This window comes from Lampetra fluviatilis, chromosome 10 (genome assembly GCF_964198595.1).
Source record: "Lampetra fluviatilis chromosome 10, kcLamFluv1.1, whole genome shotgun sequence".
NCBI lineage: Eukaryota > Metazoa > Chordata > Hyperoartia > Petromyzontiformes > Petromyzontidae > Lampetra > Lampetra fluviatilis.
Genome location: NC_136284.1, coordinates 6,680,438 through 6,703,382, shown reverse-complemented (window position 1 = coordinate 6,703,382; position 22,945 = coordinate 6,680,438). Strand labels below are relative to the sequence as shown.

The following is a 22,945-nucleotide window of genomic DNA, read 5'->3' as shown; positions in this document are numbered from 1 at the left end:
ATAAAAACGCACCGTGGCTTGCTCTGCAACACATCTCAGGGAGCACCGATTCATATTCGGCCCAGCGTTTAAATTTCAAGGAACCGATTAAGGGAACAATTCAACAAACTAATGAATGAATAAATGCATGCGGTGGTGGGGGGGGGAAGGGAATGGCACAGGGCAGGCGGCCGCGGGGCTTCGTGCGGGCAGGAGGGCTGCGCCGCACGTCACCTGCGCAGAGATAAGTCTCAGCGGCGGCGAGCGCGCTCGTCGACTTGGAGTGGTGGCGTGGGGCTGCAGACAGAGCGAGCGCGCGCGTTACTCCCCAGCGCCAAGCCCCACTCTCACATCCTGCCTGGACGCAGTCTCACGCTCTCCCAATGGTTCTAACTTCCTCCAGATAAATGTTGCACAAAGAGAAGTAGTCGTCCAATAGGGTTTTTCCCCTTTTTTCTGGCAACAAAACTGACACCTTTTGCAAGGAATCATGTCTACATTAACCGCAATACTTGCAGTCAAATGCAAACAAAAACACAATACTCTGGTAATTTATGCATTGTCTTTGAAACTGATTGGTCCACACCAGAGACAGCTTTCTTTGGAGCCTCGTCTCATATGGTGTTCGACCAGATGTGTGTTCGACCAGATGACGCCAAAAGGCGTGCGCCTTTTGGCGTCATCTGGTCGAACACCATATGAGACGAGGCTCCAAAGAAAGCTGTCTCTGGTGTGGACCAATCAGTTTCAAAGACAATGCATAAATTACCAGAGTATTGTGTTTTTGTTTGCATTTGACTGCAAGTATTGCGGTTAATGTAGACATGATTCCTTGCAAAAGGTGTCAGTTTTGTTGCCAGAAAAAAGGGGAAAAACCCTATTGGTATATTTTGGTACTGGCAAAGGAGGTCCCATGATGAAGAAGTAGTCGTCGTTGACAAAAAAGGTTGACACTCAAGACTACAGTTTGAGTGTGCACGCTGTCATGGCGCTGGCAAAAATAATGTATCGTTGATCCTCAGCTTTTATTCCCTTCCCACGAGGCCCTAATACCTCCATCTCTGCAACATCTCCCGCATCCGGCGTATTCTTACCTCAGCTGCTACAAATGCACGCCTTCATCACAATACAACTCGAATACTGCACCTCTGTCCTTTGTCGTGTACCCAAATCCCTCAAGTCCAAATTTCCAGATGATCCTAAATGTTCCTACCGAAAATCTCACCTGTACCCCTAGGTGAGACCACATCACCCCAATGCTCCTATCCCTCCACTGGTTCCCAATAAAATCCCAGACCAATTTCAAAATCAACTCACCGCCTGAAAGATCCTCCGTCGACTTTCCCCTGCTGACCGCTCGTCTCACTCTACAACACTCCAGCATCCCAGTGCCTTCTAGAACAACTCCCAGTCAGTGTCTGCTCAACGGAAGGTTGCTTAATTCCCTGTTTTGTGCGCTTTATTTTTCCTTTATTGGTGATATTTTTAACTGTTTCCTGTGGAAACTTGTTATTTTTTTTATTATCTGTGAGACCTGTTTACGTTATTTTATTTAAATTAAAAATGTCATGCAATTTGGTAAACATTTTGTTATTCTCGTATTCGACCCTGTAACCCATGTCCCCCTTGGATTAACAATGAAGGTTGTTCTGGTGCTGCTGCCCCCCCGGTCGGGAATTCCCTCCCGTGCCAAGTCCCTGCCTCTTTTGAAGTCTAAGACATTCCTCATCTCCCCTGGCAGTGGTGGATTCAAGGAAGGGGGGCAGCGATGGGGGCAATAACTCCCCAAGCTCCTGAGACCCTGAAATCGGTGTTTTATCGATATTTGCCAAATACACATTCCTGCGGAGGGAGCTGGTAGGAACTTTGGGGTGCTCGGTCAGTGGCCAGGGTCAACGGCGGTGTGGTGTATTCCACAAACATGCCCAACTGTGAGGGCGGGCACAAGCCGGTGTGAGTAGGTTAAACGTTGAGTTTTATAAGGGCACCACGGGGTGACCAGCCCCTCCCCACCCAGCCCCACCCCTCCCACCCCCCATCCAGCCCCACCCTCCCCACCCAGCCCATCCCCACCCTCCCCACCCCACCCAGCCGCTCCCCACCCAGCCCCTCTCCACTCAGCCCCACCCCTTCCATTTTTGGATGCACGACGGACGGACGCAATAAGCCCCTGTGGGCTGGTGTAACCAGGAGGTTCCTACCAGTATAATATTTAATGAGGTATTTTTTAATAATTTAATGTAGGTCTCTACTTATAACATTTGCCATCTTAGGACTGTCCCAACCCCTGGCAAGTTTCTAAATTTGTCTCTGTTCCCTGCCTATGACTGTCTCCTATCCATGAGAGCGTCTTCAATTGCACCTTAAGCCTTCAATTTGGCGTACTGGCAAAAACAATATATATCTTTGCTCATGCTGGTTTAGTTACTAGCTGCTCCTCACTCACTGATGGCCAGTGACTCGGTGCCAACATGCCCACAAACATGTCGGCAAGTCATCTGATTAACTTTGAGCACTAGATACTGACAACACGTTCTACTTCTTCACGCCCCATTTTAAGCAGTGACAATACAAAACCTTGTTTTTGTTTTATCCGGGCCAACGCCCCTTCCCTCCAATTCCCCCGGGGTTACGGAGGGTTGTTAACTGTCCGTCCATTTCCAGTCAACCCCCGAGATGTCCCTCCCAACCTTTGTACAGCGCCTTGAGATGCAGGCATTACTTAGATGCTATATAAATCCAAACTGTATTGAATTGCATTTACAAATTTCCCCATCATATCTCGTGCCAGGCAGGCTTTACCTCGACAGCCTTTCTGGCTGAATGTGCCCATCAGCTTTGGCCGGTTGGATTGGATTTTACCTTCGGAAATGTTTATCTGTAAAACGGCCACTAGGGGGCAGCAGTCAGCAAGTGAGAAGCAGCTGAATGTTGCCACTGCACGCACGCACTCCCAGTATCTGCCACAGCTGATGGCTTTGCGTGAACATTGGATTGATAAAACGCATCTAATTTTATAGCATTCATTTGAAAACCACCACAATATACCAATTACATAATATGTTCTCACCCGTGGAAGTCAAGTCAAATATTGTTATTACAATACAATGAGGATCTGACTCATTGTATTGTAATAACAATATTTGGGGAGGGACAGTCAGTTATAGGTAAAGGCTACCTTGGTCACTGGCAAAAATTAACATCTCGTTAAATATGTTCCAGCTCGCGGTTTGACTGGAGTTCAACACGTCGCTAGTAGCCACAGCCATCGTGAAAGGTGTTCCTGTGGTTACAGGGATCATTCACCTTCACAATGTCCTCAATCCTCGGCTGCCACTAATCCTAGAACCGCTCACTATCCACCCCTCCGATTGGTACGGTTGGCTAAGTATGGTGCGAAAGAAGTTCAACATACATACATTGATAGTGTTACTGATGGGTTTCCTTATGCGCCTGTACTTGGAGTTGGTGACCCTGCAGTTCTCCACAGATGTTCTGACCAATGGCGAAAATCAGTACCCGCACGATCGGCGCCGCACACAGTGCGAGGATTTTGAAAACAAGTGACAGTTCCAATAGAACTTGTCTGCAGTGGTTATGTGAGTGCAGAAAATACAACAGTGACACCACTCGGCGCAAAGACAGCGAGAGAACAGGAGCCCGATGCCTCACATGGCAGCTGTCACCGTGAGCGTCTGGCACTGTGGGGGTGCACGGCAGCGACACGGAATGGGGTTGGCTTACCGAGCGAGGGCAGGCCGCGGGCTGGGCTCGTGTCCCGGCTGCTGTCCCGGCTGCAGCCCTGGCTCACGCTCGGCCGCGGGATTCGACTGCCGCTACCGCCGCCACCACCACCGCCACCGCCGCCGCCGCACCGCGCTAGCATGAGCGTGTGCGCCAATGGGGAGGAGAATGGAGAAGGCGAGGTGAGACAAGAGGGTTAGTGCTGGGCAGGGCATCATTTGTCACTGAATATTTCTAGTTGACTGTAGTGGGAGCCACACACATAGCAATATGTATACTGGATGTAGTGTGCATGTTGCAGAGATATTTTATGGGTCACTGACGCAGAGAAAGCCAGATCAAATTAAGATAGCTGGCTGCTGGGAGGCAATGTTGTGGTCAACAGTGGATTGAGTGTCTGCATTTACAGATGTGTAAATACACATTTTAAGTTGAATTAACGATCCTGTTGCATGCATCTATTATACAGTGTGAATAATTAGTGAGTGCTCTAAAGCTATAAATGAATTGCTTTGCTTTTTAATGCAATGATAAAAGAAAGCCTTTGAGTTAATGGTCATGATGGTCTGCATAAGAAGGCCACATCTACACTGTGATTTATACAAAAGATTTAATACGATGCCCATTTACACTTTCAATTCGTACGAGGCCTGGCTGTGGCTGATTTACTGTGTGTGATGGGATGGGTCGAAGCAAGTTGAGTGTGGGAGTGGAAGGCATTTCTCGTGTGATGAGGCTTCACCTTCGCATGGATTTATGAGTCGCACTGAAGAGACCGGGTCAGAAAATTAAAAGGATTATTTAAAAACAATATGATGACAGAAAGGAGCAGGGATTTCCACTGCATCACAAGCAGCACAATCCAGTTTGACTATAACATTTAAATAAATGTATGAATAGGCAGGAATATTTGTTTGTGTTTAATGCCACATGTCATTTCTCATGATGAAATTTCAATCCATGCACAACTTTAAAAAAACATATACCTAAGAATATTAAAAGGTTACAAACTCAAATTTCACAGCGATGGCAATACAGAGTTTGTGGTCCCATCCTAAGAGTATACATCCATGAGGCGCATGATGATTTATCTTTTCGTCGATTAAACTCGACCGATCCTTATGGTCACGATACATGCTTCAAATTGTGCACGTGAGAATCATCCATGGAAACTCCTGTGGCTCCTAGAGCCAAAACAACAATATACTCCCTAAATAAAAAAAAAAACAGATCATTGATATAATTATCAGGATAATTCATTTTCACGAATCATGACAATTCATTGAATCACTAGCATGGAAATTGTTAAATACATAGCATCCATGCATGTGCGTTCCCGCGTTCATCCGGGCGCTTGTCGGCGCACGCATGAATGCATGCATCCGTGTGAGTGCATGTCCTTGCGCACGTGCTGCATGCGCAAATCCGTGCGAGCGTGCGTGCGTGCGTGCGAGCGAGCCCACGTGCTCACCGAGCGAGAGGCGAGTGGGGCTCGTTTCCCGGCTGCAGCCCTGGCTGCGTGGCACGCGGCTGGCCTTGTACTGCGTGGGAGACACGGCGAGGGGAGCGCCGCTCGACGGCGACAGACTCAGGCAGCCGTAGGGGGATGGCGCCACGCTCAGCGTCTTCCCCGGGGAACCCGACCTGCTTCCAGCTGTTGCATCGACCAAGCACACGCGTGCACACACGCGTGCACACACACGAGTAAATAGCAATACATTTCGATTTAAAGCTTTCGTGACTGCAGGGATTCATCTTCTTGGTTATTTCGGTAAAGTCACGTAGAAGGGAAATAATAAACTAATAAAAATAAAACATAATAAAATAATTCTCACGACGTTTCGGCCACAACGCAAGCAGCCGTCCTCAGGTGAAGACCAGGTCTGCTTGCGTTGTGGCCGAAACGTCGTGAGAATTATTTTAATGTTTTATTTTTATTATTTTATTATTTCCCTTCTACGTGACTTTACCGAAAGAACCAAGAAGATAAATAGCAATAATAACATGTACACGTGGGTTAACGATATCTTTTGAAGAAACCGTGGAATTGTTTGCAAACACAGAAAGATTGTAAACCAATTGTAACACTTTCTGTGAAAAATCCATCGCGCAGAAAAGTGTGTACAGGCTGGATAAGTGTAAATGCACAAAAAATGGTGATTTATTGACAGCAAAAAATTATGGCTGCACATTTGACTTTTGAGTGGTGATCTAAAATAAGGCTGTCTGCCTGAAACACACAATATGGTGATGTTATACGATATACAAGGCATGATGGGAGATCCGATGCTCTGGTCAAATCATGCATTTTGCTGCTTAGAAATCACTTTTTGCACATATGAATACCCTTACAGAAAGATTGTTGTAAAATATTTAAAAACAGATGTGTGTGCGCAGGTGCACAAGTGTATTTGACGTCAAGGCTGGGAGCAGAGGTGCTGGTGGTCGATTTGCGACCCTAACCATAAACTATTTTGGGGGTTCCCCCCTTTCAACTTAGAAACTCCTAGTCAGATGACAGAAAACACGTAGACACGAGATAGAGTAGTCCGACAATAGAAATGTAGGCCAACGATAGCGTTATATTGAGATGAGAGAAGAGCGATAAAGGTGAAACAGATAAGTATTCTCGTGAAACGAGAGATGAGGACAGGAGACATCGATGGAGTTACGCGACAGAAGAGTCAGATACAAAATAATGTCAATAACATTCGTATGTTAATTCTTTTTGTCAAGTTCATGAGGATTTGAATTCGAATTCATGTTTGCTTCACTCATATTTCCACCAATCTGCCCCCCCCCGCCACCCCTTGAGTCGCTTGGGGCCCTCAGCATTTCATTTGTTTGCCTATGCCTACTGCCGCCACTAGCTGGGATATTAGGACTCACGCTGGGACTGCGATCCCTTGGCGCGGCTGCGGTCTTTGACTTCGCTTAAAGCGGCTACCGTGCCTCCTCCTCCACCACTCGAGAGTCCAAAGAAGCTCTCCGGTGCCGTGTGACGCGAGCGCGCGTGACCTAGAAACACAGACGCGGTTCGGCAGGCAGCTCTGAAGCCAGACTCCTCTCCCATAATAACAACGCAGTACAACGCCGCAAAGCTGACCGTCACGTGTCCACCCTGACCAATTAACCGCCACCAACTAGTGCGGTATTTGCTCACGGTGCAATCGCCACTTTCATGGCATTTTCACAAATGTGCCCTTTTCACGTGGAGTGATGTGTTCTTAGTCTCGCGAAGGTGCTGTCCCTTCTACAGCGCAGTTGAGCATTTTACTACGTTTAAAGCAGTCTGCGCTTTATTTTTGACGAGGTAACCAAATTGTGCATGGTGGTGTAACGTGTAATTTTCTACAGATGTTCACACATCTGATCTTTTCACATGCCCACCTACACCTCAGTTCTCCGAGAGTCAGATGTGCGACGTTGTACTGCATGTTCTTGTATTGGAGTTACCCATGTGCAGTGCAAACAAATGCAAAATATACTTTTCGTGGCTAACAATCTGAAACAACCGTGAAACAATGAAAAAAAAATATTCAAAAAGATATATGCTTTTTGAGTAAACATCATCTGAGAGGACGAACACCACCACGGAGATGGAGCAGTGAAATCAGCTAATGGACAGATGCTAGGCAGATCGCAGAACAGTGAGGGAATGGCAACAGCTTGGAAAAGTATTCAATCAGCAGTGGATTGATCATGGCTGGTAGGTATATATGAGTAAGAGACGACGAGTATTACAGCAGCCTCGGCTTACCTCCAGGATCATCCTCCGTGCTGTCCGCTGCCCGGTAAAGGAACAGACACAACGAGACGGAATCAGTTTACCACAAAGGTCTGCTAATCTTCAGTCTTTAACGTCAATGATTATTGTCAACACTACATTTGTTCAGAGCACAAGCCGAACGTAAGTTTTGCATGCCCTCAGTGTCCAGGAAGGCCAGGGGCAGGGAACCTTTTCCTCACTGACGGCCAGTGGTGGATGACACATGAACACACACACCTCAGCGTTGCCGAATAAACACGCGGAAAAAAACGTACGAAGAGGCCTTTGCAGTAGCAGAAGTGACAGAGCGTGCTAAAACATCATTTACCATGGTTAATATTTGGTCAATTGTCAAGTGAGTCTTTAGGCCAATTTAAGGTCTATCTCGTGACTTATTTCAGGTTCGTTTGATGACTTTACGCTTTGACGAGTTGGCATCACGGAGTATCGCACTCAACCGCATTGTACTCAGATGCGTGGCATGCGTCGTGCTTGCCCTTAATAGAGGCACTCGACAACAGCTCCTGCCCCCAGCAGTATTTTAATGGTGACACGGGGCGACCGTGGTGCGTGTCCCACCGAGCGAAGTGGTGGAGCCCAGGGCGAGGCTCGCGGCCACGGTCAGCCTCTTCGTGTTCCCGCCGCTTGCGCGACTTTTGGCCCCAGCGGCCGCGTTGACGTCCACGTCGCTGCGGGAGCGCTGCAGAGTCACGGGGAGAGGAGGAGGCAGCGGCGTCGATCTGCAGTAGGCCCGGGACACGACTCCTGGGTGAGGGATACAAGCAATGTGGACAGGATTCAGTACTGTACTAGACACAGGCAGGACTGGATATAAGACGTGAGAAAAAAACTTAATATTCTTAGGTTTTTTCGATAAAGTCACGTAGGTAAAAAATCTAAATTAATAAAAGTAAAATTAAAATAAAAATCACGACGTTTCGGAGGCAACACAAGCTTCCGTCTTCAGGTGGAACCGTCACAGCACACTTGCTGTAATCAATGATTACATCGAAACGTCGTGATTTTTATTTTATTAATTTAGATTTGTTACCTACGTGACTTTACCGAAAAACCCTAAGAATATGAATACTTGCAGTCACGAAAGCTTCAAATCTAGAAAAAAACTTAAGTTTGGATCTCCTTTGCAATTAAAGGACTATGACCAGGAGACTTTGTCACGTGAAACAATTTTTGTATAATTGGCAGAGCTTGCCGAGTGGTCATCGAGGACAGATTGCTGAGCTGGTGCTGCGGAGATCATGTGTTCGAATCCAAGGAGGTGTTTGTGATTAGTTTAACATTGTGTTTTTTTCGTGCAGTCATTGATGGCCAGGCTGAGACGATCACCGCAGTACCACTTAAGAATCTGGTTTAACCGTAGATGGCTGAAACTTCGATTTAAACTCAGGGTCATGGTGGTAGCTTTTAAATGCTTGTAAATAAGTCAACACTCTGGAAAGCGTTGGAAATAAGACGATCCATCTCAACGGATATTTTGTAGGTGAAATATAAAAAAAATATTATACCAGTCTTCTAGCCTATGAGCCACCCACACATCTTCTGTGTTTAATGCTTAAGCTACATGCTGGACCTCAAATCTGAGAATGTTATTGCGAAAGCGGCGGTACCTTTGATTTTAGGAGTCACGGAGCTCTTGGCAGGTGGCGCTCGGCTGTAACGGGAAATAAATGAGATAATCGGTGACAAGATAAGCACCTCCATGTAGAACATAAACAGAGGCGTCCTGTCCAGCAAGGACGCCGTACTTGAGGCTCTCCTGCGACGATGAGGTGGAGTGGTCGGAGCGGTTGAGAGAGCTCGCCCCACCGCCGTGCTCGCTCAGGAGAGCCTTCTGGTAGCTGAACGCCAGCGTCGCGTGCAGAGCCTCGGCCTCCGCTGGAAAGTGGCCGTACAGTCCCCAGTAGGCCCTGCAGCCAGGCGAGGAGAGGAACACGCGTGCACAGGGCCTCGTGCGGTCAGTGTTAATTTAGTCTGAATTTTTCATTTTAATCATAGTCTTAGGTCTAGTCGACAACAGCCTGCGGAGTTTTAGTCAAGGCTTGGTTTGTGGATTCCATTTATTCATTCTCCTAGGCTAGTTAGCTAAAGCAGTTAACAATGTTGTCCACTTTTATGGATTTAAAGTTGGTGTGTGGGCACGCCAATTTCTCCCCATCCCCCTCCCTGATATATTATGTTATCCAATTAGTGAATTCAGTATATATATAGCCAATTACCTTCCTTAGTGCACATCCACCGTAAGAAATTATCTTAGCCTACATCTTTATTCAGACTAATTAATTTTGTCTCGTCATAGTCTATCAAGCTTTTATCTTTGGTGGGCAGCAGTCCTATTAATCGTCATGCTTGATGATTTTCATACACTCATAGTGATCGTTGACTACAACAATAAATGTAATCACATGTTTTTATTAGGTTCATGCTGCTGTTTTTATTTATTCATGTGGGCGACGGTTCTTGCGAGCAAAGGTTCAAGCTGTGATGGTTCACGCAGGTGAAGGTTCATGCTCTCGAAGGGTCACGGGAGTAAAGGTTCATGCACATGAAGGTTCATGTGGGCAAAGTATATGCGGTCGCTCGCAAGCTCTATACAGTCTCGTCCACTGGTCCTGAGGCACTCGGGCGAGCTGGAAGTCTCGCATGAGGTGAGGCGATTACGGTTGAAAGAAAATTGCATTTTAAAAAGCCCTCTACGTGGTTTTAAAGAAATGGGCTGCCAACTTGTGCTGAAGACAATACAGTACTTGACACCAAAGTGTACTCACAAAACCAACCCATTGTGGAGTTTGAATTGAGCATTACACGTAATATCAAAAGAAGACATTTTAAAGTGTAGCCAGCTGCACTAAAATTATCATGAAGATGGATCAGATGCCTTTAGAGTATATGCACATCGATGACAAAAAAAAAATCCTTAGTAATTTTTTAATTCTAAATTCTTTCCCACGCAGCAAGGCATGTATTTACTACACATTGTGCATATAACACACCAATTGGGAACACAGACACAGAGCAATAAAAAATTCACAACAACTGAAAAATGCACAAAGGTTGGAGAGATGCACGCTTGGAAAGAGAAACGATTGGACTGTGGAACCAACGCAAATCAGAGACATCATATTTATAATTAAAGGAAATTAACTCAGCTTGGACAGAACAAATTGCTAAATGGGATGATGTTCGATGGATGAGACTGGTGATGTAATGGAAGCCAAAGGAGAGACATTGTCTAAGAGGATGACCACCACTGTGGAGATGGAGTGATGAGATTGATTCATATGCAGGAGCGAGATATTTGGTAGCAGCACTTGGCCATGAGGAATGGAAACGACATGGGGAGGCCTTCATCATGAATTGGATAGACAACAGTAGATGATGATTGTGTACACAAGATACAATACAAGCCCGAGCACTGCACTGGGACAGCAGATTGCCAGTGTTTCCATCCTAGGAAAATTCACCAACCCCAATGCCTATATAGCCACACTGAACACATGCATTGCAGTATAGTGGCTTTAAAATGTTAATTTTCCAAGGCACTTTGTTCGAAAAATAAAGGGTTAAGAATATATGGATAAAATTCCACTATGCCAGCATGTATACAATTTTTATGGTCACTGTCTGAAAGATTCTGAAGAACTTTTTCAGCTGCCAACTTGCCCATAACGTTAACAGTTAAAAGCCATCCCTCCACGAAATAAAAGGGGCCTAAACACACATTTCATCTTCGCACAAAGTAAACAAACCATCAAATAATCAACAGGCCAGCAATTTTACTCTTCTGGCCTACATCCAACTCCCTTGCATGTATTTGCTGACAAGGAGAGAAATACTTCCATGACAAAATTGCCTGAAATGTGCCTGACCTCATCAGATAACAAAAGCTATGCAGGCTTGAGCCTAGGCAGTGCTCATGTGGCTGACCACCATGAACAAACAGGATGTCTTATGGTTACAGAGCTACGTGGTGGGCAGTAGAGGGCAGTGCAGAAATATATATTTGTTTACTGCATTGCTATGCTTCCACATCTACGCTATCCACCTTCACCAACCCACACTGGCCAAAGAATAGTAGAGATAAATAACCCCCACAATCCGCAAGACGTGGTGAGGTCTTCATCCAGCAGTGGACCGACAAAAAAACTGTACAGCCGTACAAAGAAATACATTTCTGTGCATGCATGCACCAACAAGAACAGCAGCCATTCGCCACGAAGTGACCTTTATGTCACCACAGCACTTGTGCCAGGCTAGGTGGATTTCGAGTAGCCTCAAAAGGAATACACCGGCTCAGACACACAAAGAAGCAAGCTCACGCAAAACTCCCAAAACACAAAGGCACATTGGGCAGACCGTACTCACACACAACAGGAAAGATGAGGACACACACACACAAAAGAGAAAGTGTTCACCTCCTAGCTTCCACTCTGGCTTCAGCATCTGCATCAGGAATGCCTTTCTTAATCGTTTCCACCAGAACGGCAACATGCCTGAAGGAAGACTCACAGTGAGTGAAACCCTTAAACAACCAGTGGCACATTAACAGTCGGCTCGGCACTTGAGTTAGTAGCAAGTGGTTGTGTAGATTAAATATCATTATCGTACAGTAGAACTCCTCTTATCCGTGATACACAACGATGTGCATTGCATGTACAAAAGCTGTCAGCCTTACGCAAACGAGCAACACAAAAAATAACTGCATGAAAAAAACCGAATGTGTTTCGCTGCTGCCTGTTGGTTGGCTAATTTTAAAACAAAAAATGTGAGCTGGTCTGAAATAAAAAGGCCACAAATACAGTTTATTTTTTAGCTGCTCGTCTGCATAGCTCGTGGACTGCATACTAGCAAGGCACAGCTGATGTGACACTCCACTCTCAGTGGTGTGGAAATTAGTTGGGTGCTCAATGATGAGCTGCATCTCCGCTACTGCCTCACCTCTCCAGGATGTGCGACTGCCACTCATGTAGCAGGAGGTTTAGAAACTCATAACATCGCCTGCATGCAACACAAAAACGAGAATTCGTCTTCTAGTCTATCCAGGCAAGTACTGTTCGTAATTTTTCGATTTAAAGCTTTCGCGACTGCAGGGATTCATCTTCTTGGTTCTTTCGGTAAAGTCACGTAGAAGGGAAGTAATAAAATAATAAAAATAAAACATAATAAAATAATTCTCACGACGTTTCGGCCACAACACAAGCAGCCGTCCTCATGTGAAGACCAGGTCTGTCGGGGAGACAGCGTCTGACATTCAGACGTCTGACATTCAGACGCTGTCTCCCCGACAGACCTGGTCTTCACCTGAGGACGGCTGCTTGCGTTGTGGCCGAAACGTCGTGAGAATTATTTTATTGTTTTATTATTATTATTTTATTACTTTCCTTCTACGTGACTTTACTGTTCGTAAGTATATATTTAAGACCAGCATGGCGCACAGGAAGGTTTTGTGGCCTGCACGAGACCTAGCTGCCTTCGTCTCCCCAATACTGATGTTTACACACTTTACCAGTTACTCACCACAGACAATGCAATCATTACTAAATTAAATTAATGACTTCAATGACACTTCGAATATATAATTACCATGTCATTACCATTAACACAATAATGATTTAGCACAGGCGCTTCGATTCTCTGTTGATCCAATAATTTAATTGACAGAGATTCAAAATCTAGAAATAAATGCAGTGACTGCTCGCGTGATTACCTGCGCACTGCAACTGACTTGGAGGTGCAGTTTCCAGTAATGAGCGGGATAAGCCGAGGCACGTGCGTGTGCTGTGGGTAGAAACAGTTGACGTTATCTGCAGCTGGCTCCTGCATCAGCTTAATCAGCTCCGTCATCAATCAGGTTTGCTGCAGCACTACTGACAGACTCTCATAAAACCTTTTATCACCAATTCTCAAAAGCACAGATCCTTACACGGTGCATTACTGCCCTCCTGCGCCCACTAAGATCTTCGCTGGCATTCACAGGTTGGAGTTTTAATTCAGTAAGTGTTATTCCCTGTGCAATCCCTCTTAAAGTCCAGGCTCAAGGCATTCCTCCTCTTATCTGTGACTGACTGTCTCTCTGTCTTTATATATGCCTCCTTTCCCCGTGATGCACGTGCCCCAGTGTTTTTCTACAGCATCTTAAGATGTGGTTGCATTGCAAAGCTATATAAATATAAATTGTATTAATTGTAAGCATGTATTTTACTTGTGACATGAGCCTGCAGTACAGACAAATCAAAGCCGTCATCTTGTTTATCTGTATGGCTCCTTTCAAAACACGAATTTCCCCAACTTGCATGAAACAATTAGCAACGTGCCATTGATAGATCGCTCAAAACAAACCCAACAACTCAATATAATTTCGATTTAAAGCTTTTGTGACTCCAGGGATTCATCTTCTTGGTTCTTTCGGTAAAGTCACGTTGAAGGGATATAATAAAATAATAAAAATAAAACATAATAAAATATAACATTATTTTATTATTTCCCTTCTACGTGACTTTACCAAAAGAACCAAGAAGATGAACACAATATAATTCAAGTCAAGATCTGCCGTGCAGCCGAAAGCAGGATTTTAAGGTGAGTGCTTTTAGCAAGCACCTCTAGAGACACGACGGAGTGGTATGGCCAGAACCTCGCCAAGCCGCTTGTGTCTCCCAATGTTAATGTTTGTAGACAGCACCGGTACTCATTTAAGGCTGAGTCCACCTAGGGGAGGCCCAAAACCAGTTCATTTATTCGTCACAGATGTTGGCTGTGATCAGGAACGAACTCGGGTCTCTGGGTCTGTAGCACAGTACGCTCACCACTAGGCTCCTGCTCCTCACGTTATAACACACGTACACATGCAGACATACACGCAAAGGACACGCAGCCTCACCCGAATGATGAGACGAATAGCAGCCACTCCAGAGGTGGCAATAATCCTGGCGCAGTTGGGGACCAGGTTGAACAAGGTCGGAATTATGGCCTCGGCTGCATGGTCAAACTTGTTCCTCAGCACTGTGGCCAGGTGCCTGGACAAGCGGGGTGGGATGGTGCGGTGGGGAGTGGGGGGGGATGGGGCAGGTGAAGTTTAACAATAGCGCACAAACTCCAAGGCCACCGTCAATTTCCACATCCTCTGTGTTCTGGCACTGTGCCACGTGCAATTTGATTTTAGTTCATGTGTAAAAACAATTATATTAGATCCACCGGGGAGCTAACTGCCTCTCTAGCCGGGTGACCCATTAACTGCAAATGACATGTCACGAATGCGCTATGAAGTCAGTGCAGTGCTCTTTCAAGCACAGTGCTGCGGATGGATATCTGGTAAGTTAACGGGTGTGAGATCAGCGTGTGGTTTGCTCGGGGTGAATGAGCAGGCCATGGACCAGGTGAGAGGGTGGTAAATTATTACCCGAGTGTGATGCAGGCCTCCCGCACCACCTGAGACCTCAAGTCTTTGGCAGAGAGCTTAAAGGCGCTGTCCAGCAGACGCAGGTGCTGAAAGAAGCAATCGTATTCAGGTGCCCCTGCAATCACGAGGGATCGCAGTTTCTTCAGCTGTGAAGAAGCCACAGCAAGGAAACGCGAAGATCACAAATCAACCACAAGACGCAATAGGCTTGCATCCCGCATCGTGAGCTGACACGACAAACGATGAATACTGCAAACGATCGAGCAAAAATCTCACTCAGTCTCAAGTCTCTTTTTCAGGAGGGACCTGCATGGCATGTGTGGCTAATGTTCTCACATGCGTGGATATTGGCGTGCCTGGAAAAAATCCTCGCAGGTGAGAAGATAACAACCAAACTCCATTCATTCATTTAGCGTGTGCATAATCGCCAAGCCAAGCAATAGCGTCCTCGGTGACCATGTGTAGTTCTTGTAAACCTCCAAAGCACTTGGTCAGTGGACAGTCATCAACCGCATGCGATATTGTACAGTGCCACAGCTGCAGTCTGGATTGTCACGAAGACCCCAATGGTGGGTGGAGGTTGGCTGCACAGATACATTGCCCTGTCCGGAACTTGTTCAGCAAGGCCCAATGATGAGGAGGCAGCTTGAAGCCAGGTGGAGAAACTGTAGAAACCGCGATAAGAAACTCCAGACTCCACAGGCAGGCCAATAACCTTCTCCTGTATCCTGTATTGCCTCCTACAGGTACCTGGCTGTCCAAGAAAAATCAAAACAGGAGGATGTATCCACAATTCTGGCTGTCGCCTGATGAGTCTGGTTGTAATTAGCGGCGAAACTTCGGAATCTAAATGTAAATGTTGTGGGTTTACTAGTTCAACGCACCGGTGTGCTGATCTAGTAACTAATTGGCATATTTTGTTTACGTGACAAACCTTACTAATTGGCTGTGTCGAATGGTGGCGGGTTTAACGACGCATTTATATTTTCGCGATCTAACCCAAACAAATCTCTATTATGGATATAAAACATATTTTCTATTGTAATTATACGTCGAAAAATATTAAAATATAATACGTTCTAAAAACGTTATAATATACAGCCATTTTATAATCCACTGTTGCGTGCAGGCCTACCCAGGCTTCGCCATATGCACGACAGCCAACCCTCGTTTATCTGTGAGCAGATTATCTGGGTTGCAGATCAACTGTGATTATGTTCACGTGTGCGCTGGCTTAATTACTAGCCATTCTGCTCTTCGCGGGTCTCTGACTCAGTGCCCACCTGGCCAACAACATGTTGGAAAGCAAATGTTTTACTTAAAGAATCCATAAAAAACAGACGACACATAGTAGGGTTTCACCCCCCATTCTTCATAGGTAAACGACAACTGTGTTTTTATAACCTAATTTACACGTTTTGCATTATCTGTGTTTTTTTTCCATCCAGGCCACCCCTGCCTCCATTACCCTGCATAATCAATAACTGATTGTACTGCATTTATGTTTTTTTACATCTGTCCATGTGACATGACTACTGGAAGAGCAGAGCAGGGAAATGTGCGTGTGCGTGAATGGCCCCACAGTGCGTGCTTACTGCCGCGATGCGTTTCTCCCAGTCGTGCTTGTCGTCTGAAAGGGTGCCGCGGATTATGTTGAGGCTGTCTTCCAGATCACGACTTGAGTAGATCTGTAAAATAATTATTACCGTTTATTATCCATATTTTTTTCATTAATATTAGTCTTTAAAGCTGAACACTTCAATCGTGTTGCCTCTGATTTGTATCCGCGCATCTAAACTGGGTTAGCGGCTCACTGCACAATTCTGCGCCCGCTATAATTTGGACCTATTATTACTATTAGTGCTATCACTCACCGAACTAACGCCAACATACAATGATAACTGAAAAGCTGCAGAGCTATAATAGATCCTCCCCAAGCCTCTAGACAAATACATTGTGATTATCACTCAAGGATTACACTGCTTTTCCATACTGACATGTCACGGTTTGATGATGCTTAACATCACCATAGCAATGGATACATTCAAAAGAGAAATGTACTCTTTAAAACGAAATAACTAATGCTAGTCATCATCACCCATATTCTATCCACTGCTGGATGAAGCCAGCCATGTCGTCGCCATCACTCGGGGGTCATACCATGCCACAATCCAGTGCGCAAACCACTGCACCACTACTCTACCCCAACACATGAATGATGCTCTTAATGTTTAAAAACCGTTTTGCTTCATGCTCAACTCGTGACGTGGGCAAAGGCCAGGGTTACCTATGGAGTGTACGAGGTTGGCGGAATCTTTAGGTGGGCAGAATCGACATCTGGAAACAGGGATAGTGCTCAGTGTGTGGGGCAGGGGCTTGTTTATCGAGTGGGTAAGGCTCTCTAAATTGGGCGGGGCTGACTGAGTTATTGGCTGCTATTCATGGCCTTTCCTCAAAGAATATTGGCAAAGGGGCTCTCACCTGCACCACGGGCACGTCTTCAAATCCACGAATGAAGTCCTCATGATCCACACTGCCAGCCCCTTCCCTTGCAGGTCCACATGCGGCTGCTGGAAATAGACACGTGTTTTTTCACACAGTGTAATGAATTAAGTGATTGTGTCAGTAGATGAAGTCACTTTTTCAGATTAGCTCACGACAAAATGTTATCAAAGCGACTAACTGCAAGCTTCCTGACTTTCTGGGACGAGGACATCATGCTGATTTAGGAGCGATTCCACGTATTCATTGAGGATCCTGTACCCATCTACCATATTTAATACTTGTACATTATCTCGTGATAGATAGGAATTCAGATTCCTGCAGAGGGTTACTTCATTTAATACTTGCTTAATTTTAGAATTAGAGCTTTGATGACTTTAGAAGATCTACCAACTCTGTGATGTTCTTTTCCTGACTTACCGCTTTAACTAAACCTAATTGTAGTCAACGTGCACTTTGACGACTGAAGGAAAACGGGGCAGAATCCGCATGTGCGGCACCTTACCTAGGGAGGCTGGTTTGGCTGGGATGGGTGGCGGCGTCGGCCTCTGGGCGAGGAGCACCGGCAGGCCAGGGCCTCTCTTGGCCGTGGGCACACGGGAGTGTGGTTTTGGGGGTGGCAGAGGCCCCGGGGCTTGGACTTGAGCCTGTGCCTGGCCTTGGGCCTGGCCTTGAGCCTGAGCCTGGGCTTGGCCTTGTTGAGACAAAGCCTGGGCCTGGGCTGGGCCAGGCTGGATCCCATCCACGGAGTCATCTTCCTCCTCCACCCCAGACTCTGACAAATGCACCCACCATCAGAAGACAGAGGCACAACCAATGGGCGGGGGGTTGGAAATTGTTTATTTGTTTCATAATACTGTAAATAAGTAGCCCCAATACTTGGCAACGTGAGTTTGATGGCCAGCCAAAGCTAACATCTGTGGCCAGTGATATTTGAACCATTCCTGCACCCCCCCCACACCCCACCACCTTCACTACCCACCTCCCCAAAAACTCTGGTTGCTGTGTGTCATAGACCAATGTTTTAGATTTTTCATGAATGTAAGTGTGTAATTAAATTATTCATATTTGGTGCATATACATTTTTTTTATATGTTCAATATTACATTGTACAATGAAAACCTACTTTACAGTATATGCAATCAATTTTTCTTCACAGTGCAGTGGAAACAAACGTCGCGCTGTGGAACATTTAGGTGGGCGCACCTCTCAAAACGGTACAGTGGAATTCGGTGATTGCTTTCCCACGGTGCCTTGGTTGCAATTTTTTTTTAGCATCATCAAGGTACAAAACCAGACATAGGTAAATGATGGATTGTGCACTAAAGGAGGAAGAGGCAAAGTTTGCAAGATCCGTTATTGAGCTAGAGCAGCCTCATTACACCAGTTTCTGCTGAGAAAGAAGACACCTACTTAAAGATCAAATTCAAAACGGATTTCTCAGCAGGTGACAATTTCCACGTATCTCAAGGGTCAAAACTCTGGGCCGAATTAAAGGTGTAATTTCCCAAAAGGCCTTTCATGTAAAAAATCAGGTTAAATTATAATACATTTCCTATGGAATGTAGTTCAGGCCTGTGCTGTGAAATAGAATATGTAAGGTATTTCTGTATTATTTACAAGACAGAGCCATGAATACAAGTACTGGCAACAATTAATATATGCATGTAGATTTTTTTTTCATGGTCTTGCAATGTGGTAACCTTGATCTATGTTACAGTAATCTACTATTATTAATACATAGATATAAACTAAACATTGTAGAAAAATAGTCAATGTATTGATCTAGTTTAGATATTTTTAAAATTTCATTCGAATGTGCTATCGGCTTCATGTCATGAGATGGAGTATCCATTTGGATTTCAGGGAAAGCAGCGCAAGTATTCCAGTTAGAGAATGGGCCACAGAAGTGGATATACTACAGGAATGCATCTGATATCCCCTTAAACGACCTCTGGTCAACACAGCAAAGGGCAGTACAGTACTTTTTCACCTGCTCTGCCACTGAGCGATGTTTACCACGTGACAGTAAAACTAATGTTTATTATCTGAGCTGCTATTTTGTAAAATTAAGCAAAGAACAACATTTTGTATCGTAGTTTTTTAGTGTAGTCATTGGTGATTGGCCAGAGACCATCACATCGCTACACGTGGGAGCCTGGTTTAATCACAGGGGGCTGCCTGGATCTCAGAGATGCCAGCACCGCTCTCGAGCCTCTGATCCAACTAGCCACCACTAGAATGTTTACAGTCACTTAAAATGGGACTTTACACATTTATATAACGTAAGTAAACGGAATAAAATGGGCATATGCAATTAAAAATAGACTGGCAAGCCAATCCATTTAGGGTGCCTGCATTTTTCTAGGGAATTCAACGTAAGAAGGAATGTGTGCACAAAAACACACAAACGTAAACATGCAAATGTATATAAAAATTCACATATTTTATAACATTCTAACACCCACACACTGGCATCCTAACATATGCGCTAATCACACTGGTACACAACATAAAGTATTTTTTTATGCTTTTGTTGAGAGTATTTTCTTGCACATATTTCTCAAAAGCTCTGGGCAATGGCATTGTTAGGCTGTGTGGTTAAGTTTCATAGCAATTGGTTTAGGGCTATTGTGATTATCTTCAAGACATGTGAAGTGTCCTCAGACAGAGAGAGGTCGACGTAACAATTCCTGAGTATAGCAATATGTATCTTTTAATTTTCCTTTAAAACACCGTTGTGAACATGGCACTAGTTATATTCTTAGGTTTTTTCGGTAAAGTCACGTAGGTAAAAAATTTAAATTAATAAAAGTAATATAAAACAAAATAAAAAATCACGACGTTTCGGAAACAACACAAGCCACGGATCGTCCCTAACTTGATGTATAGACGCATGCGTTGCAGTGTCCATTTCAAATGACCGAGAGGTGTGAACTCTCTGGAGAAGCTGCCTGTCTTCAAGATCTATCCTTCACTTTGAAGTCATGTCTCAAACATGACTGTTCAAGCCTTCCCGCATCACCGATGAATAATTCTGCAGTCTGGTCCATGTTGCCAAAAAACCGACAAGCTTGCTATACACCCGGGCATCTGTCCCTTTAATGGAGTCCAGAAACTGAATTTTATCCGTATATATCATGCACCGTTAGCTTTAATTATATTTAACTAGCTTCACGCTGCAGCCTCGTTCTAGCATGAGCCATTGCACTGAACATTTTAGTGTTCTAACAATATTATTACAAAACAGTCCGTGATGATTACTGTACCTCCGAGATATGTTCACTCAGCAGACTGTCACCTCCGCTGTCCTCTCGCTGCCCACAGAACTGTGTGGTTTTACTACCCGATCATGCCATATATCAAAGCAATGGCCATGCGATGTTTGCCGCTCCTGGCTAGAGATTGGTTCAGATCGTGCTAAAACCAGCCAGGCCCAGCCGTGCCCAGGAATAAGCTGGAGGTCGTGTGTAGAAAACCCGTGGCTTTCTCACTCCACGTACGCTCAGCAACAGCAAAGCGTGGGCAGGCAGAGTGACCACAGGATATACCCCCCCAAGGGCGCAGTTAACATGTCCACGTTACAGCTGCACGTACACGTGGGCTGTATGTACACGCAAGACACATGGTACAACACGGTTAGATGAGCACACAACTGCGTGGATACACAGCCACATGCGCATAGAACTACCATGTACACGTGGCTATATGTACACGCAGATACAAGTACAGTACACCACGGTGGTAATGGTGGGGACAATGGACTTGCAATCCAGAGGTCATCAACAATGGGACAAGTTTATTAAAGTCCCCCCCCCTCCATCTCTATCCACCCATCAGTATAAATGGGAACACCGCAGTTAGTTGATCGACGAGTTGCGTGTGGTGAGTTAAAGTGTGGGTATACCCACCTCTTCCGAGACGTTTGGCCAGCATGTAAGAGTTGGTCAAACATGCCCTCTAGACGAGGACATATCTAGAGCTGCCTGTCTCTCTCTCTCTAGTGGAGGAGGCTCTTCTGCTAGCAGTGGCATGATCAACACATTGTAATGGCTGCACCTTTACCTTTTACAAGAACACGCTGAGACTGGCATCGCAGGAATTTCACCCGACGCCTTATAACAGGGACTGACATTCACGTTTGCGTGCGTCAAACTGAGGCACGCAACGACATGTGGATGATGCCATGACGTGCACCGTACAGCACTTTGTCACTCCACTGCTGGATGAAGGCTTTCCCATGCCGAATTGTTCATCGGAGTTATCTGACTACACCGTGAAGATGACCACCGTGCGTTGCCAGCTATTCACGCGATATGCGCTATGAATTCGGCGACCTCGGTTCGATTACCGGACAGCAGCGAACGTCAGTGGCGAGTGATCATTTAAACCTTGTCTTGGGCCATGAACTGTGTAACTTATCTGTAGACATGTCACAATTATTGTATTAAGAAGAAGTGGCTGGTTTTTACTTCGAGGTTAAAGTTGTATAACATTTTTGAGTTGAGTTTGTTGTCCTTCCCCCGCACCTCCCATTAACGCGGTGTGAAATAAGTTCAACATATTGTTGGTTCTTTCGGTAAAGTCACGTAGAAGGGAAATAATAAAAATAAAACAATACAAAACAAAACAATAAAACAATACAATTATCACGACGTTTCGATTGCAACACAAGCAATCAAATGTTCTTGCTGTGGTTTTCACACCTGGTGATGATTGCTTGTGCTGCAATCGAAACGTCGTGAGAATGTTATTGTTTAATTTTTATTTCCCTTCTACGTGACTTTACCGAAAGAACCAAGAATATGAATCCCTGCAGTCACGAAAGCTTTAAATCTAAATTGTAAGATCAACATACGTATACGTAATTCACATTGGCATTTGCCATCATTTCACGTTGTTGCTTTGTTTAATCTCCATTATTAAACTTGTGTTAATACAGTGTCTGCAGTACGGCTTTCGGTGGCCTTTGACAAAGAGCCCAAATGCAAGTGGGATTTTGAAAGGCAATCCTTTATACACTGTGGCGTGAGGCTGGTCATAAGACCACCGCCTCAGACTGGACGGCGCCCGGACACGGTTCCGCAAATTGCAAATCAAGGTCACCAAGATGCAGAAACGCACATGCACACATTGAAACAAGCGCACATACATGAACGCGCACACACACACCCACACGCACTCATGGGTTTCCGCGTGTTTACTCCAGCAGCCAGATGTCAGGCATTTGGCTAAAAAAAGGTCACCTCCTGTAAGTAGCGGAAAAGCGGCTTACAATGAAAAACGTTTTTACAGTCGATTCACTTGAATATTAAGCCCACTGGCTTCCACGAACTAAAATTATGTTAAAGTTGTTTCTTTAAAATACGAATTAATTATTTTATTCTCTTAGGAAATAGACTGCTGGATGAAGACCTACCCACACACCAGGTCTTTGACGTGGGTTGTTTGACCGACTTCTTCAAATTAGTCATTGCACGTTTGTGAAGCGGTGGCCTCTGGCCGGTTCATCTATATCAGTCACCGTCGGCGGTAGC

At 45.2% G+C, this 22,945-nt stretch overlaps 1 protein-coding gene across 5 annotated transcripts in view; it reads right to left on the bottom strand.

Annotated features, from left to right (window-relative positions):
- Window positions 1-22,945, bottom strand: part of LOC144934498 (CLIP-associating protein 2-like) — a 77,729-nt gene that overhangs the window by 51,607 nt on the left and 3,177 nt on the right. For 3 of the 5 annotated variants that reach the window (XM_078860317.1, XM_078860322.1, XM_078860320.1), the window contains 15 exons: window positions 17,914-18,183; window positions 17,388-17,476; window positions 16,502-16,594; window positions 14,907-15,052; window positions 14,388-14,523; window positions 13,218-13,288; window positions 12,449-12,508; window positions 11,926-12,003; window positions 9,259-9,420; window positions 9,121-9,164; window positions 8,072-8,257; window positions 7,484-7,510; window positions 6,613-6,741; window positions 5,195-5,377; window positions 3,724-3,858 (listed from right to left, as the gene is read on the bottom strand). In XM_078860317.1, the coding sequence (XP_078716443.1) occupies window positions 3,724-3,858; window positions 5,195-5,377; window positions 6,613-6,741; window positions 7,484-7,510; window positions 8,072-8,257; window positions 9,121-9,164; window positions 9,259-9,420; window positions 11,926-12,003; window positions 12,449-12,508; window positions 13,218-13,288; window positions 14,388-14,523; window positions 14,907-15,052; window positions 16,502-16,594; window positions 17,388-17,476; window positions 17,914-18,183 (1,809 nt within the window). The remainder of the gene's footprint in view (window positions 1-3,723; window positions 3,859-5,194; window positions 5,378-6,612; window positions 6,742-7,483; window positions 7,511-8,071; window positions 8,258-9,120; window positions 9,165-9,258; window positions 9,421-11,925; window positions 12,004-12,448; window positions 12,509-13,217; window positions 13,289-14,387; window positions 14,524-14,906; window positions 15,053-16,501; window positions 16,595-17,387; window positions 17,477-17,913; window positions 18,184-22,945) is intronic. The other 2 variants (XM_078860321.1, XM_078860323.1) reach the window with 2 other exon arrangements.